The 17,243-nt window shown below is 30.3% G+C and overlaps 2 protein-coding genes across 17 annotated transcripts in view; one reads left to right on the forward strand and one right to left on the reverse strand.

Annotated features, from left to right (window-relative positions):
• Positions 1-1,200: 1,200 nt before the first annotated feature.
• Positions 1,201-13,513, reverse strand: LOC139523368 (PRELI domain containing protein 3B-like). 2 transcript variants are annotated; one of them, XM_071317286.1, is made up of 7 exons: positions 13,379-13,513; positions 9,394-9,562; positions 7,760-7,846; positions 6,446-6,516; positions 5,507-5,609; positions 3,313-5,100; positions 1,201-1,593 (listed from the first exon to the last, which is right to left on the reverse strand). In XM_071317286.1, exons 1-6 carry the CDS (start codon positions 13,408-13,410, stop codon positions 4,957-4,959), a joined length of 606 nt encoding a protein of 201 aa, XP_071173387.1. In that variant the 5' UTR covers positions 13,411-13,513; the 3' UTR covers positions 1,201-1,593; positions 3,313-4,956. The 2 variants fall into 2 exon arrangements, with proteins under 2 accessions (XP_071173387.1, XP_071173388.1); XM_071317287.1 differs by lacking the exons at positions 1,201-1,593; positions 7,760-7,846 and adding an exon at positions 8,358-8,444 and having other exon boundaries at positions 3,426-5,100.
• A 272-nt stretch (positions 13,514-13,785) lies between these two features.
• The window catches only part of LOC139523369 (hydrocephalus-inducing protein homolog), a 67,853-nt gene continuing 64,395 nt past the window's right edge, over positions 13,786-17,243 (forward strand). For 11 of the 15 annotated variants that reach the window (XM_071317288.1, XM_071317297.1, XM_071317294.1 and 8 more), the window contains exons 1-5: positions 13,799-13,880; positions 14,950-15,095; positions 15,529-15,654; positions 16,005-16,031; positions 17,028-17,147. In XM_071317288.1, the coding sequence (XP_071173389.1) occupies positions 14,955-15,095; positions 15,529-15,654; positions 16,005-16,031; positions 17,028-17,147 (414 nt within the window). In that variant the 5' untranslated portion in view covers positions 13,799-13,880; positions 14,950-14,954. Of the gene's footprint in view, positions 13,881-14,949; positions 15,096-15,528; positions 15,655-16,004; positions 16,032-17,027; positions 17,148-17,243 lie in introns of all 15 variants that reach the window. The other 4 variants (XM_071317291.1, XM_071317304.1, XM_071317293.1 and 1 more) reach the window with 1 other exon arrangement.

Genomic DNA, 17,243 nt, shown 5'->3' on the forward strand with positions numbered 1-17,243 from the left:
ATAAACCTTGTGTCAAAATTTCATAGATTTCTATTAACTTAAACTAAAGTTATAGTGCGAAAACCAAGAAAATGCTTATTTGGGCCCTTTTTGGCCCCTAATTCCTAAAATGTTGGAACCAAAACTCCCAAAATCAATACCAACCTTCCTTTTGTGGTCATAAACCTTGCGTTAAAATTTCATAGATTTCCATTCACTTTTACTAAAGTTAGAGTGCGAAAACTAAAAGTATTCGGACGACGACGACGACGCCAACGTGATAGCAATATACGACGAAAAATTTTTCAAATTTTGCGGTCGTATAAAAATGAAAATTACTACCACCCTCCCTTTTTTTTGTGCAACAAGTCCAAAACCTAACATTTTTTTATACATAACATACAAGTAGTGTAAGGGAGGTAAATCCGAACATACCCAACAATGTATGTTAAATGTTTTAGAATTACCTCCCTTACACTGCTTTTAAATTGTCTTAATTGTCCATTGACTAGAAATACATAGTGTTCCCCCTAATTCCGAAACATTTTGAGTCATAAACCCCCAAAGTCATTATTAACCATTCCTTCATGGAAACTAGAAAAATGCTAGTACATGATACCAATATACGACCAATTTTTTTTTAATTTTTGCGGTCGTATAATAAAATACCTGATGTCATATATGTTATCTGTTAATTCTTTCAATTAAGTTAAAAACAGATTTTGTTTGTTGTGTACCAACATCTACTTTTATACCCAGGATGTATAAAAAGAACCATTTGTTCTGTACTATAAATAGATTTGTTTCTGTGAGCCGTGTGTTCATGTACAATGAAATATTTTTACAATTGTTCAACAATGCTCAAGTTTATTGTCTTTTTGATAATATTTGACGGATGAGAATGCCAAACACACTTGAAAATCATTGATTGATTTTTTGTTGCTTAACGACCAGTGGCAATTATTTCCTGCATGTCCAGTACGATACTTGAAAATGAGATGCATGTATATTATTGCAAACAGTAACCCAAATACCATTACCATTTAAAGTGTGTTTTTTAATAAACTTGAAATTCTGCAGCAAAAAAGAGTACAGCTTCATATTTAACTTCAAACACCCAAAAAAAAAAAAAAAAGAGGTTTATGCTACAATCTACCAAATACAAAATTTGTGACCGGTCTTTGATACAATAATAAAAACAGAAGATCAAATTTTACTTAAAAAAATTTAATTTGATGATTTGCACTAATAATAAACAGATAAAAAACTTAACAAGAATTCAGCATATAAAGTATAGAACTACTCATCATAAGAAATAAAAATTCTATTACACATAAATACTTGAATAAATAAAAGGCACTTATAGTTGAAATGATATTCTAATTTGTTCTGCTTGAACAGGCACTCAACATAATTAAGTTCACACAATAGAAATTGTGCAAAATCTAATTAGACTTCAAATGTCAATAACAAGCGACTATAAACTGTAAATTAATTTTTGTGAATTCTTCAAATCCAAAAAATATTCCATTATTCATTTGAGGAGTCTGAAATTTTATCAATGTGATACACATTTCTTCAGGTTTTTTTGTCACATTAACATTGAACCAGATGCTCCGCAGGGCGTAGCTTTATACGACCGCAGAGGTTGAACCCTGAACGGTTAGGGCAAGTATGGACACAACATTCAAGCTGGATTCAGCTCTAAATTTGGATTGTGATTAAATAGTTGACACAGCATAGGTTTCTGACACAGAATGAATGTGTTCTAATGAACTTAAAATTTTTGTTTCTCTTAGAGCAATTCACTATGCTGTTGAATATTAATCCTCTCAAAAAAATGTTTGAAGAAATTTTCTTTTTTATTTATGAAATTTCAAATGAGAAAAATTGAACCCAATTTTTTTAATCACACCCCCCTTTCCCTTATTCCAAAACTAATCTCAATTAAAATTTCTAATGGAGTTTGCAACAATAACTACTCATTTAAATACATCATAAAATATTAAGATGTAAAAAAACTGCTTGTTATCACTGAATGGTAAAGATTATTTTAATTTATCAGTTGGTAGTAAAAAGTGAATATACATTGTATATTGTATATAACAAAGATTTAAGTTGATTCTGGACAAAGAAAGATAACTCCAATTAAAAAAAAATCTTGCTATTGCACAATATTTTGCAATTAGATATTTCTTGCTTACTATTCTGGACAAAGAAAGATAACTCTAATTAAAAAAAAAATTGATATTTCACAATATTGTGCAATTAGATATTTCTTGCCATTGCGCAATACTGTGCAATTGAAAAGACTTGCTATTGCACAATACTTAATATAATAATTTTAGATCCTGATTTGGACCAACTTGAAAACTGGGCCCATAATAAAAAATCTAAGTACATTTTTGGATTCAGCATATCAAAGAACTTCAAGATTTCAATTTTTGTTAAAATCAAACTAAGTTTAATTTTGGACCCTTTGGACCTTAATGTAGACCAATTTGAAAACGGGACCAAAAGTTAAGAATCTACATACACAGTCATGACAGTTAGATTCAGCATATCAAAGAACCCCAATTATTCAATTTTGATGAAATCAAACAAAAGTTTAATTTTGGACCCTTTGGGCCCCTTATTATGTTGGGACCAAAACTCCCAAAATCAAACCCAACCTTTCTTTTATGGTCATAAACCTTGTGTTTAAATTTCATAGATTTCTATTTACTTATACTAACGTTATGGTGCGAAAACCAAGAAAAATGCTTATTTGGGTCCCTTTTTGGCCCCTAATTCCTAAACTGTTGGGACCTAAACTCCCAAAATCAATACCAACCTTCCTTTTGTAGTCATTAACATTGTGTTTAAATTTCATTGATTTCTATTTACTTAAACTAATGTTATTGTGCGAAAACCAAGAATAATGCTTATTTGGGCCCTTTTTTGGCCCCTAATTCCTAAACTGTTGAGACCAAAACTCCCAAAATCAATCCCAACCGTTCTTTTGTGGTCATAAACCTTGTGTCAAAATTTCATAGATTTCTATTAACTTAAACTAAAGTTATAGTGCGAAAACCAAGAAAATGCTTATTTGGGCCCTTTTTGGCCCCTAATTCCTAAAATGTTGGGACCAAAACTCCCAAAATCAATACCAACCTTTCTTTTGTGGTCATAAACCTTGTGTTAAAATTTCATAGATTTCCATTCACTTTTACTAAAGTTAGAGTGCGAAAACTAAAAGTATTCGGACGCCGGACGACGACGACGCCGACGCCAACGTGATAGCAATATACGACGAAAATTTTTTCAAAATTTGCGGTCGTATAAAAACAACACAAAATTCTGAATTTACATAATGAAAACAATCAAAATGTTTATCAGCTTGTTTTGATTCCTTTATTTTACATTTACATTACCCAAATAAACTTTTCTAGTTTACAGTTTTTACATTTTTGTTTAACGGGAAAAAAAATTAAACGTAATAAAAAGGTCTACTTTGACGAAAAAAGCACAAACAATTAACCTATGATTACATAAATGTATGTACTGTGTAAAAAACCCAGCTACAAGACATTGTGAAAATTAGTATGTAGTAGTTGACAAAACCTAGTGTGATTAAATATTCTACTCAGCTTGCACCAAAACATGATTGTGAAAAGCAGTCGCTTTGTTACTTTTACATATATACATGTATGTCAGTGGTATATAAAAATATAATATACAAAAGTGAGAAACTTATTGTTGATCTTCTAATAAATAACAAAGTCATAATATAAATGATTCATATGAGCATAAATCAACAATCATTCTTGAATATCAAGATATGTGATATGAATGTTTAGGTCACTTGTTCAAAAATATACTTCAAATATACTTAATGCCTGAAATTAATGTATTACATCCCAAAATGCCTTATTCCTGTTAAAATCAATTTCAAACTATAATATACAAAAAATGGGATTGTAAAGAAATAAAGTTTACAAACAAAAATAAATAGTTATGTAACAATATCCTGAGAATGAAATATACTCAATATAGAATATGTCGTTTATTTTATTGACAAATAGGAATGGTTTGTATTCTGAACACAAAAAGTCACAAATAATATAACATTCTGTCATGATCTAATACAATATAGCCCGAAAAAATATCACAATGATTTATGAAATGATATGGTTGAAAAACAATCATCACACACAATAACTATGCAAACGACATCGGGTTTGGCATTGAGACTGGAAGATCTTGTTAAGTATTCGACTCTCACAAAATATACAAACGGAATTTCATATGGAAATTATATATCAGATCAAACAACATCTGGTTTGGCATTGAGACTGGAAGATCTTGTTAAGTATTTGACTCTCACGGAATTTTATATGGAAATTATATCATATCAAACAACATTCACTTATCTTCTCTTAGTCAAAATCCCAATTCATATTCTTGGATACAAGTATCATAAAGGGAAAGATATCATTTTTGTGAATGTATTATTTCTTCAAAATAAGTATACAAGCCTAAATTCTTCACTTGCAATCTAATATTGTGTCTATAAGTAATTCTTTCTTACATTTCTATAAAAAAAAAATCCCAAGTTACTACTAAACTAAGCACTAAGTTTTTTGTAGAAAACAGCTATTTGATAATTTAACTATCTGACAGCTTTCATAGAAGACAAAGAATCAGACCCATATCAATTAAGATAACAAATGTTGTCAAACAAACTTCTTCACACAACATAAGGTGCTTTATCAATATGTCACATGATTGTCACATGGATGGTTTATCGATATGTCACATGAATGGTTTATCGATATGTCACATGACTGTCGCATGGATGGTTTACAATACAAAGGTCAATCTGCATCAGTTTGGCCCCGAACAGGTTTCCAACAGTGATTTCGTTGAGGGTGATGATGGAAAATGGAATATCACAGATATTTGGCTTTTAATAAAAAGACCTAAGTTTCTTTATCGTTATAACGATCCATCTCTATTGAACAAAGATTCCACTTTGTGAATTGTGTGAAAAGTGTCTTTAGTAAAAGAGGCTGCCTCTGTCTGGAGTGTTTCTGCCTCTACTTTAATCTTCCTCACAACCCATTCTAAACCTTCTCTGCCCTGAAATGATCAAAGAGTATGCATGAGTTAACAGTTTAAACTTACAAACTGGATTTAAGAATGTTATGTACTCATTTTTACTAAATTCACTGTATTTTTCAGGTACTCATCAATTTTGGCTATGGCGAGAATCTAAAATGATGATATATGTGATGAGTTGATACAACATTAAATTTTATAATCTCAATGCATTCGGGCTCACAATTTTTTATATTAATCACAAGTCTAGATAGATTTTAACGAGTTCAAAACCCATCTTAGTGAGAACTCTGATATTATTATCAGAATAATGACTTGTCTGCAATTCAAGGAAAAATCTTAGTACAAAAGTCTCAATTATTTCTTGAAATAAGTCTCGCTTTGTTAATTTCTGTTCAAGCCTAGTACTGACTAAATAGAAACCTACCTTTTGTGCATTATTATTTATATTCTGTGTAATCATATTTTCTAAGTAACTGGACAATGGTACTCCTTTAATATTTACAACTGCTTCTTGTTTCAAATGGGTTCTGAAAGAAAGAATAATTCTGTTAAAAAGTATCCTGGACTATTTCAATAAACACAAGTCATATGAAACTTCAATTTAAGGATGTCTTCTTCTGACTTTTCAGTCTCGTTGAAATCTTGTTCTGGAATTATTTCTAAAATATGTGATACAAGTGGAAAATATCAATGAATTTAAAAAATGTTGTAATCAAACTTAACTCTGTGAAAAAATATGGTACTTTCAAAGGGCCATAGAAAAAAATGAAGTGCACCACCATATGATTCTTCACCAATTATTTTTTTACAGTCATATAAACCCAAAAAACAGTTAAGAAAAATAATTTAATTCTAAAACTTTTGGCTCCTCAGAGGTGTACATCCTTAAAAAAAAAGTTAAACATGTTTTATATAATTGAATGGCTAAGTTTTACTCTAAAAGAAGCGAGCGTGCACTTTAAAAAAAAAGAAGAAATTAATCATAAATGGACCGATATTGAATTATAGACTTTCCAGACAATAATTCGCCAATATTTTCCTGTATGCAGTGACCTTAACTACGAGACCTCTTGTCATAACTTTGGCCATCACACCGCAGAAGTGTAAGGGGAAAACTGTGAATGTGATGAACGAATGAAAGCGAAAGCGCTCTTAATGGAAAATAGAATTGAGATTCTTAAAAGAAGAATTTTGTTTCAATAAATTATTCACCAACTGTGAAGGAATAGCTTAATAATAAATGGGATCATATCAAAAAAAAAAAAAAATGTCATGACTCTTTCAATTCAATTCACTTATAATAAAATTGTAATCTTCCTATTAATGTCTCATGTGGTTTTTTATAATCTGTAATAAGACTTACTTAGAGCTGTCATCAGGGTGGGTTGCATACACTAGTTTTTCATCTATGGTTACTAAATTACACCAGGTTAACTGAAAAGATATAAAACTAGTGAGTAAATTTTCACAAAGTCTCACACAAAGAAATGTATGCACAAGTAATAGCTATGGGGACATATGTGTATCTTAAAACATTTTGAAATTTACTACATCATGTATACTGTTAACAACAAGGGCAGTTCATTTATTACATGCATGGTACTAAGGGGAGGTAATATAGAAATTATACATGTATGGTAACCCTCTATAGAGAAATTTTCCTAATTTCTCTATAGACTTTCACTGTACAAAAACATCCAACTGTAGTTTAGATTTGGAAGTGCCTGCTGTAGCCAAGGTCCTATGTATGTTTTTATAAAACAGTTGTAAATGAGCATCTTAGTTATGACAAAATGGTACAACTGCATTTTGTTTTACATGTATACATTTCACGTAGTTTTGCAACATCCCAGAATTGTCTGATAAGATTTGGTTCAAGCTTTTTAACCAAAAAAAGTATCTTTGTTGATTAGTTTTTATTTATTCAATGAAAATGTCATCACATTGGTATAACGGGATTCGACAGTCTGTAAACTTTTCTGTTGTGTTCAATTTTTCAGTAAAGCAAGAGGATTGAGTGTCTTTAATAACGGTTTTTTCATTCAGTAGAAATTTTAAAATACATTGGAAAGCAAATATCTGATATTGTGCAGAATTAAAAAAATAAATATGCAATTTTGCACATGCATAAAGTTAAAACAATACAAATCAAAAGGAATATTGAAAGTATATAACAACATTCTGATAAAAACAAGAAATGAAATACATATGTATGTAAGAGATAATTTGGTGAAACATGCCAATTCTTAGGTTTTTTTTAAAAAACAATAAAAATACATGAAATGTACAACAGCAAATACAATGTCAAATTAACAATCAGTGAAACTAATAAACTCAAAAATATTAAATTTAAAGCATAAAATAATTTATATATTTTAATTTTACAAAAAATCTTGGTCTAATAGCTGTATATATATATATATATATACATCATTCAAGTTTGTTCAGGACTGTGCCAGTTATCCCCCTTTGAATATGAAGAGAACAACAGCATTTTATTGTTGTTCAAAATCTGTATCTTCTTTATTCTTGGCAGAGTATTAAAATATTACTTCTCATTTAATAATTATAGACTTTCTTCACTTATGTCTTCAGGTTATGTACAGTATCTTTTCAGGAGACGTAAAGAATTAAAACTTCAATATAAAAAAGCTTTTAAAAGTGCCTTCTCACTTACATTTTTGGACTTAAGTGTCATGGTTTTAGCCTTGGGGTCAACTTCTGAATGTTCTGATCCATACGCATTTTCATCCTGTCCTAAAATCTAATGGAGAAACAAATAAGGAAATGAAAAGTGACATGCTAAAATAAAAGTGAAGTAAAAAATCCTGCAGCGTTTTATGAGACTTAATTTTTTTTGAAATTCTGGCATAAAATGCAAGCCTGCATCTCATTTTTCAAATCATTGTGATTACATATGAGCTGGGTCATATAGAAATCTACCTTATGCAAATGAATACCAATACATCTGTTAACCATGTAGGCTGACAAAATCTCAACAGAAAGTCTGTTTGAAAATTTGAGTTGTAATAAACACCCTACAAAACAGACCAAAAAAATCCTCTTTTTTTTGTCTTTTTCAAATGTTCCAAATTCAACAAAGTCTTTTATATTTACATGTGCATTTGCATTTGAATATAAAGGACACAGCTCTAATTTAATTATGTTTCAAACTGGATATTTCTGGTTCTGGACTCATTAAAGCTGCAAAATTTCATACGTAACTAAGCACAACAAAACAGAAAATACAAACATTTATTTTTGTTCTCACTTACATTTCTTGATTTGATAGACATAGTGTTAGTTTTCAAGTCAACATCTGACTTCTCAATCACATAACAATCATCAGATATGCCAACCATCTGTTTTTAAATACCAAAATATTATGCATGTCAATATTTAAATAAATTAAAATCAGAATAGCTTTTTTTTTTACTAATAGAGTTCAATAATAATCTTTTAATAATATGCTAGCATACTCAGCAACTGTAACTGAAAATTAAAGTAATGCATTTAATCAAGGTAAATAAAACCAGCTAGGGTTAAATGGACAATGCTTAGGTCAGTAGGAAATATTGGGAAAGCACCTGGTTTTACCAGGCAGTACTGGGCATTATGAACTTTAAGAGGATTTAAATTATCAATAACAAATACAATATATAAAATAAATAAGAAGATTAATACTTATTTATAAGTTCACTTGTTTAATTTGATATCTTTTCTTTTTAAAGTGTAATTTGAGAATATATAAACTATTTAACTTGAATGCTTACTTTATTATGTGAACACATTTTTTAAATAAAGGTACATATATTAGCCTCCTAAAATTTTTAAGTTGATCTATCTTAATTTATCAAACATGAAGCCTAAGAAATAAAATTGGATTTGTTTTTATGTTTCAACTCCATGTAATGAAAATCAAATGAAGGACTTTTCAACAATTTTTGTCCATTGCTTAAACAGCATAAAAGCTTACACAATTTCAGTCTATATACCACTTACTGTTTTTTTAGATTATAACATATATTTCCTTTAATAATCTCTACAAGCATGTGTATAAATGCATCCCTTAGGCAAAATGTTTCAGTGTTTATTTACCGATATGATTGAAACATAATTGTGTACACACTACACTTAAAAGCATTTGAATTCCTTAGGTAAATCTATATGAGCTAAAAAATAAAGTTACTATACACTTTTAAGATTCATCCCACTGTAAGTTGCTCCAAAATGATCTCATTTGACTCAAGAAATTCTTAATTTTCTTTTAACCTTTCAAGTCATTTATGCAATTTGCAATATAAATATTACCTTTTTAGCCCAGTTTGGTAGACCCCACTGAGTTGTCATAAGTCGATGTGTCTTTAAAACCCCTTTGTTATCAACCTTTCTGTCTAAAACATCAGTACCTATTACTGCAGGATTCAATGGATTAGGATATTTCTTCCATGCTGCCTGTACAATTGTGTCCCAACTGTGTCTATTAAACAAAACATATTATTAGGTACAAAATTGTAAAAACAAGTAATCTGAATTGCAACTACAATTCTGTTTTAATTTACATGAAACTTCAATTAACTTGTTGTATTGCTATTCTAACCAGTGAACTATTTCCACAGATTAAAAGCAATATTGTAACCAGTAGAAGTTGTTGCTGCAAGCAATTATTATTATTATTGCTTGCTTTACAGCTCCTGTGAGCAAACAACCATTCATTCTGATGAAAGTTTCACAACTTCTAACAAACTATAATCATCTGGCAGCATAAATCCTTATTTACTGTAAATTAAATTATTGGGATGTTTTTATTATTGTGAAAAATGCGACAGGGTTATAATCCCAATAATTTCAACTTGCATTTTGAAATATTTTATATGATATAAACAGGTTTTTTTTGGTGAAAAAGTTAACATGTTTTTTGTGTTTGATTGTAAAAATTAGTTAGTTAGCTTTCCATTAAAAAAGGTTGAATGATTGAAATAATTTCAAAAATTATATTAAATATACATGATATAAGGGGAGACAACACTGTAAACATCTTGGTTTTTTGGCAGTGAAAATTGAAAACTTATTTGCAGCCACTGTAGCTCTTTTTGGAGCAGGAGACCGTGCTCTGAAACAAGATTTTTTTGAAAATTTCATACAGTTTTGATTACGTAAACTGTGCATGGATCATGTCTTATCAGCATTTGAACGGGTGATTTCCATCTTTTGAAACGGCGACATTTCGTCGGGTGCCGGCTCTTATTGAAAACTCTGCCTTGAGAGATCACTCAATTTTTAAAATTTTCCATTTTTAAAAGGGCATAACTCTTAAAGTGACGCTACCAATATACAAACTTGATCTGTATTTTGTGGTAATAAGCATTGTGTACAAGTTTCATTTGGTTGAGGCAAACTCAAGTTAAAGAATGGAAACCAATTTTGGGACATACATACGTTCGCAAGTACAGATGGCCAAGGGTTATAGATAAAACTTAATGCTCCCTCCTCCAAGGCGAGGGCATAATCATGAATTTTCCAGTACATTTCCTATGCAACAAGGGTGTTCAGTAGATGAAACATATATTTAAAAAAAAAAAAAAATGAAAAAATTGAGGGCCGAATCATGTAGATCCAAGACTGTCAGTGGGCTTAAGAGGCAACAAAGAGGCGCATCCATTTTAGATGGGCAAATATTCACTGTTTGATATTAAAGGGACAAGCTCTGACGTTCCACGGCACCAACTTGCCTGTTGAACGTTAGTCATCTCAGACTAGGGTAACACTTCATGCCCCTCCTACATAGGACTAGGATATAAAATCAGCTGAAATCATTGTATACACCTTATCGCTAATCCAGGTGATACAGGACGTAACAGACATACTGCCATGACGTCCATAGGATGAAACGACCATACCCCGAAAAGATGAAACAGCCATAGTACAAAAACAGCCAGACTTTGTAAAGACGTATGGTCCATGTTTTTTTTTTTTTTTTATAGATGTTATACATGAAATATTTTGATACTTATAGATGGTTATTATAAGTTTTTAATAAACTATACTGTTTTTACATTATTTATCATGTTTAATTTTGTTATATCATTTGTTTACGCATTATACATGTATATATAAATATATATATAACATAGGAATGTGTTTGATCTAATAAAATATTAAAATATATATATCATTTTGTTTTCTGAATGATTTTTTGATATCTTGCGCATAACAAACAGAACAAAATGCACAAATATGAATGACTCAAAGGTTCCAACCCTACAAGTAAGACGCATCAGCACAATGGCACTTGAGACTTATAAAATTTTAAATAATTTGGCTCCTGTATGTTTACAAAATTTACTCCAAATTAAACACACTAAATATTCTTTTAGATACAGTAATATTTTTGAAATACCACAGCTAAGAACTACCACATATGGAAAAAAATCTTTTAGTTTTGCTGCTGCTTCTTTATGGAATAGTTTACCAGACCATTTCAGGCATGTCAGGTGGTTGTCGCTTTGACATATTCACCATTTCCTTTCTCAATTTTATGTCAGGACTGTTAACAGCTTCTCACATTTTAAGAGTCTTGTTCAGTCCTGGAGTGGAACAGAATGTTTTTGCTCTGCCTGTAGATAATTTGTGTTACAATATTTATGCTTTTTAAGCTGCATTAACAGCTTGCATTGCAACTGAAATTTTGTTTTTTTACATTTCAAAATTTGAAAGATTTGAAATTTATACTTTATAAATCATAAATTATTTAAAAAATAATGTCTTGGAAGTGTGGCCGTCACGTCTCGAAAGCAATATAGGTCGACCCCAGAATCTGTCCCACTCAAACTATTGTCTTACAACAATCACTTTTCCATGAACCTGAGTGATGTTCAGTTATGGCCGACAAATAGCAATTCTTCTTCTTTAAGTTTTCCATCTGAATAAAGATGATTAATAACTGATGCATACGTGGCCTATTTCTTAAAATTAAGTTATAGGCACTGGCTACGGTTACATGGAAATGTAACAATAATAAAAATATTATTGTTACATTGGAGACTAAATGCCGGAATGCATGGTTGGGTAAGGACCTGTTTAATTACGAATGTAACAATAATTATTGAGGCTACGGTTACATTGCGTTATTGTTACATGAAAAAAAGCAATGTACGATGGGACTAGTAATATATGTACTAAATAATAAAAGTTGAGGACATTTATTACATACATTTATAACATACAATTTATTTACTGTAATTTTTTATTTACAATGACAATTTCTACAAATCCAGTAAGTTGTTTTTAAAGTCCGACACATTTTTGATGAACGAAATTACGTCCTCCACGGATACGTGTACTGATGATACACAATTTCTTAGTATTCAAGTTACAGTTAGCAAACTTTGCTTTTGATTATCAATTTGCGTCAAGTTATAAAGCTGTATGAAATGTATGTCTTGATTTCGTTTAAAACGCATCCCAAGTTTTATTTTTTTCACCTTAAACAAAATTGGTCCAAAGTATAATGACAGTAATAAGAGTAGGTGTGCAGTTAAATACTTTTAAAAAGTGAAACCATTGAACTATATTTTTCGCCTTTGACAGTCACACTCCTAATCTTGAGTAGTATCTTTAAGAACATCAAAACCATCAATACGTAGTAAAACTATTCAAGTTGTACACCATTTGTTGAATAATAATATTTTATTATTTATCAGTATTTAATTACAAGTATTGTTTAGTACATATGAAAGAATGAAGCAATACAACTATAGAAGATTTAAGTTTAATCAATCTAGCGTACATTGCTGTTTTTCATGTAACAATAACGTAATGTAACCGTAGCCTCAGTAATTATTGTTACATTTGTAATTAATCGGTTCCTCACCCAACTTTGCATTCCGGCAATTAGTCTCCAATGTAACAATAATATTTTTATTATTGTTACATTTCCATGTAACCGTAGCCAGTGCCTAAGTTATATAATGAGGTGTATTAGGGCAGGAAGATGTAAAGAATAGGCAGGTGGAGTCAATATTGGCAGAGGGTGCACAAAAACTTACATAAATTCATAATAACAAATTGTAAAGAAAGGACAAGAGTGAGCTTCTTTAATTTAAGGACAACATTGACATTTAAGTTTAAACTTTTATCATGAAACATTGACGATTTAAAATTGCATAAACTAAAAAAATATACATGTTGCAAAAACGTGACCAATACCGGCCTGAAGGTCTTACGCAATCTGAATTATTCTGATAAAAGATCAATGGAACTCCAAACTATTTTATGGTTAACACATTCTACTTACTCGAAAGTGTGTTCGGACGTCCAAATTTTCATTTTGATTGGTTTATAAATGTATGAAATAATGCAATAAATACAGATGCGTATTCACGTGTTGTTGATGTCAAGGTTGTCAATTCAGGACCTTGTCACAACTAAACAAAAAGACCGGATAAGCATACGATATGATACATTCCTCCTAAGCATAAAATAGGAAGGGGGAAAAGTGTACAAATTAAAAAAATTAATGCATATATCTTAAATTCATCTCTTAACATGAAATGACTCATAAATTTAACATTTTCAAATGTCGAAATAAGCGAGTTTTAGAATTGCGTATGAATATGAATATTTACTTTTGTGAAACATTTTCTGATTTGTTAAATTTATACCGGATATTAAATGATTGACGAATTAAATTCGTGGTTCTTTTTCGCATAGGTATGCTGTTCCTAGCAACATTTATCCACAATGGAGTTTTGAATCAACATCTTATTGGTTGAACAGTATATTTTGATCGAGTACAGGTAGTTGCTTTGATATACTCGTATCTTTCATTAGTATTCATATTCTTTTTAATTCATACGTAATGTAACACGAATTAATGTACATAAAATTGAGATTCTCAGAATGGAAATGGGGAAAATTATGCATATCATAACATCAGTATGTCGGTATCTAAATTTTGCTCTCACTAATGAACACTATACACCTAATCACCATTTAGAAATCTGCGCCACTTGAACTATTGACGTCATACATCAATTACTTTTCCATTGTCATGCAGAAATTTTGTATTATTGCGTCAAAATCTGGGGGATGGAAACATGATGTCTATGACTATGTCATTGGCATTAAGCAAGTTTGGTTGTTTCGGCCATGTACCACTTTAGTCCGAGATTACTCTGACGTCCAACGGCTGTTTTGCCAGACAAGCTGGGGCCGTGGGACGTCAGAGCTCGTCCCATATCAAAAAGTGGATATTTGCTCACACCGAACAACAAGCTATAAAGGGCCCCAAAATTACTAGTGTAAAACCATTCAAACGGGAAAACCAACAGTCTAATCTATATAAACAAAAAGAGAAACGAGAAACACGTATATATTACATAAACAAACGACAACTACTGTACATCAGATTCCTGACTTAGGACAGGTGCAAACTATTTTGGAATTTTCCACACTTGAACTATTGGCATCATCAACAAACACTTTTCCTGTGGCATTGTGATATCAGACATTTTCTATTGTGATGTCAAAATTTTAAAGTCAAGTTATGGTGGACCAATAGTGATTAGGTGCAGAAGTGCATTTTCCAGTACATTATGTCACGATTCTCATGATATCACATCAAAATAAGAACTGGTTGTTCAATGATGTCAATTACTCTGAATAATATATGGTCAACTGGTGTAACAAATTCAGTGAGTATTCAAGAATTAATATTCAAATCATGTTGCCATTCCCATTTAGCGATTTGATGGGCTTATGTATCCCACATTGTTATGAAATATTTATTTTACAGCAAAATGTGTTGTAATGTTCAGAGGGATTACAAATTTTATTACTAGAATGTTTTTACTTTCATCAATTTAGTAAAAATGCCCCTTGGGCCATTTGGAGAGGTGGTGGGGACCACCAACACCCTAGAGGCTCTTGGTCCAGATGCTGCCAATTATAAAAGTAAAGTGATTGCTCCAAGAAATCCAAAACTGCTGAAGGGAGATGAAGAAGAAAACAAGGTATTAATATCATATATGAATGAGAAGCATCCCTTAACTGTTATTGGCTCTGGACATCAAGCCCATTTCTAAAAATGTCAAAATCATCAAATTCATAAGTGAAATGAACACAAATTTTTAACTTGCTTTCAAAGAAATGACCCAGTACTGGCAGTAGCTTTTATAATCAATTATTATATTTCCTTAAAATCATGTGTAATATTTTTTATGGCCCCGAGGTTTAGTGATATGTGAAGCAAAACATTTAATTGAATAATGAACAAAATACACTCAAAATTATGTTGAAATATTTTTGTCTCTATTTACATTGTATTTCTAATTGTATTTTTGTTAGTACTTAATTATCATTATTTGTATGAAAATGTTATTTTTGTAAGTATGAAAATGTAACAATATTTTTTTAAAAGAATTTACTACTTAAATTTATTTGTAGATGACACCTAGTCAGTTTATGTTTGACATGCAGATGGACACAGAGCAAAAGTTGGCTAATACTCATACCATGAAAATTCCAAGGAAAGTTGAACTACTTGACATGGCCGACACAAGTCTTCAAAAGGTAGCGAGCATACACACATAAAACACCTTATCCAATTAAAATTTTCTTTATCAAAAGTATCTGAAACAAATGATTGTTTTTGTGATCTTCTATTTAACAAAATATTCAGAAACAAATTTGATAATATCAGAAGTATTTTGCTATATGGAATATATTAGTTTCTAACCATAGATAAACTCCCTTAGTTCTCAGTCCAAAGGCTTCAAGGTTTGATTTGAATTGAAAAGTGTAAGCATGAAAACAAAGGAGCTGGGTACTATCAGCCTTGATATACATGTACTAGATAATTAAGCATTAATCAAAGTATATTTGAATACTAATGAATTAACTTTTATTGGCCATTGTTGCAGAAAGATGGTAATGTTTCTAAGCCAACGGTAAATTAAACTTGTTGTTTCATTATATACAATATTCATTATTTAAAGTGTTAATTTTGCATGTTTATAAGGATTTACTTATTTTATTTGTTTATATTTTAATGTTAAATTAAGGCATTACAATTTAAATTATCAGTATAAAATCAGTTATGTCATTATTTAAAGATCTTATTTTCCAATGAGAATAACATTTTAATTTAAAATGAAATTTACTAAAAAATAATTTCTCTTGGCAAAACCATGTTTGCCTCTTTTTTTCCAATTCTGTCATTTTTCATTATTTATCATCAACAAATAAAACAAAAGATCTTTTTTAGGTTTTGTTATGGACATGATTGATTTTGTATCATTTTTTAATTGTTTTGACTTGTATTTTAACTTTGCAATTCTGATTTGGTCACATCCCGAAAGATATAGGCAGACTTTTCCAAAAAAAAAAAAATGCCTGGTGTTCACTGAAAAAAATCAGCTTGTCATCACAATTTTTCTATTGCCTAATACCAAATTTTAGTTGGTCTTTGCAAAATTTTGGTGTTCAAAACCTTCCAACCAGCTTTTTTTCCAAGAACCTTGTTTAAGTGTTTACCATTGCAACTCCTAGCAGATGTTTAAATAGCTCTTAGAAAAATCCAAGTCAAAAGTAAATTATTCTATTTAAGAATAATTTTTAAAGCTAATCTAACAAAAAATCAAGCCATTTGATTAATGAGAAATTTTGCATATAAAAGTGGTTTTATTTCATTTACATTGTAATGCAACAAAATTTATCTATTGTGAAGAAAAATTGAATCATGAATTGCAGTATTGTATTCCTTACAACTATACATTTTCCTAGCATTGAAAACAAATCATCAAGTACATTTGCATAAATCTCATTAAGGTTATTGTAACTTAAGATTGTTTGCACCATATACAAATATTTCTGTGCTTGCGATAAATTAGTCAGTTGCTGTTAGCAAGAAAGTTTTTGACAGTTAAACCTGTTTGTATTTTCAGTTTTCACAAGTGAATATTGATGAACCAATGTTCCAACCATATCCATCAGAAGTAACATTCCAGAATTTTGAACCTTATCAAGTATATGAAGTACCTTTGATCCTTAGAAACAATGATAAGGTATGTATAGGCAGAAAAGTGTAGTTATGATCAATGGCTTAGGTGATGATTAGTTTCAATAGGGAAGAAAGAAACCCAACAGAATAAAACTTTTTG

Source organism: Mytilus edulis, chromosome 5 (genome assembly GCF_963676685.1).
Source record: "Mytilus edulis chromosome 5, xbMytEdul2.2, whole genome shotgun sequence".
Lineage (NCBI taxonomy): Eukaryota > Metazoa > Mollusca > Bivalvia > Mytilida > Mytilidae > Mytilus > Mytilus edulis.

What these genes read in the sequence shown, in the direction of transcription:
- LOC139523368 (XM_071317286.1), bottom strand. Translation starts at nt 13,410, where the DNA reads ATGAAAATTTGGACGTCCGAACACACTTTCGA. An exon ending in ACGTCCGAACACACTTTCGA is followed by an intron (nt 9,563 to 13,378) that starts GTAAGTAGAATG and finishes TTTGTTTAATAG; the next exon opens with ACACAGTTGGGACACAATTG. An exon ending in TGACACTTAAGTCCAAAAAT is followed by an intron (nt 6,517 to 7,759) that starts GTAAGTGAGAAG and finishes ATATCTTTTCAG; the next exon opens with TTAACCTGGTGTAATTTAGT.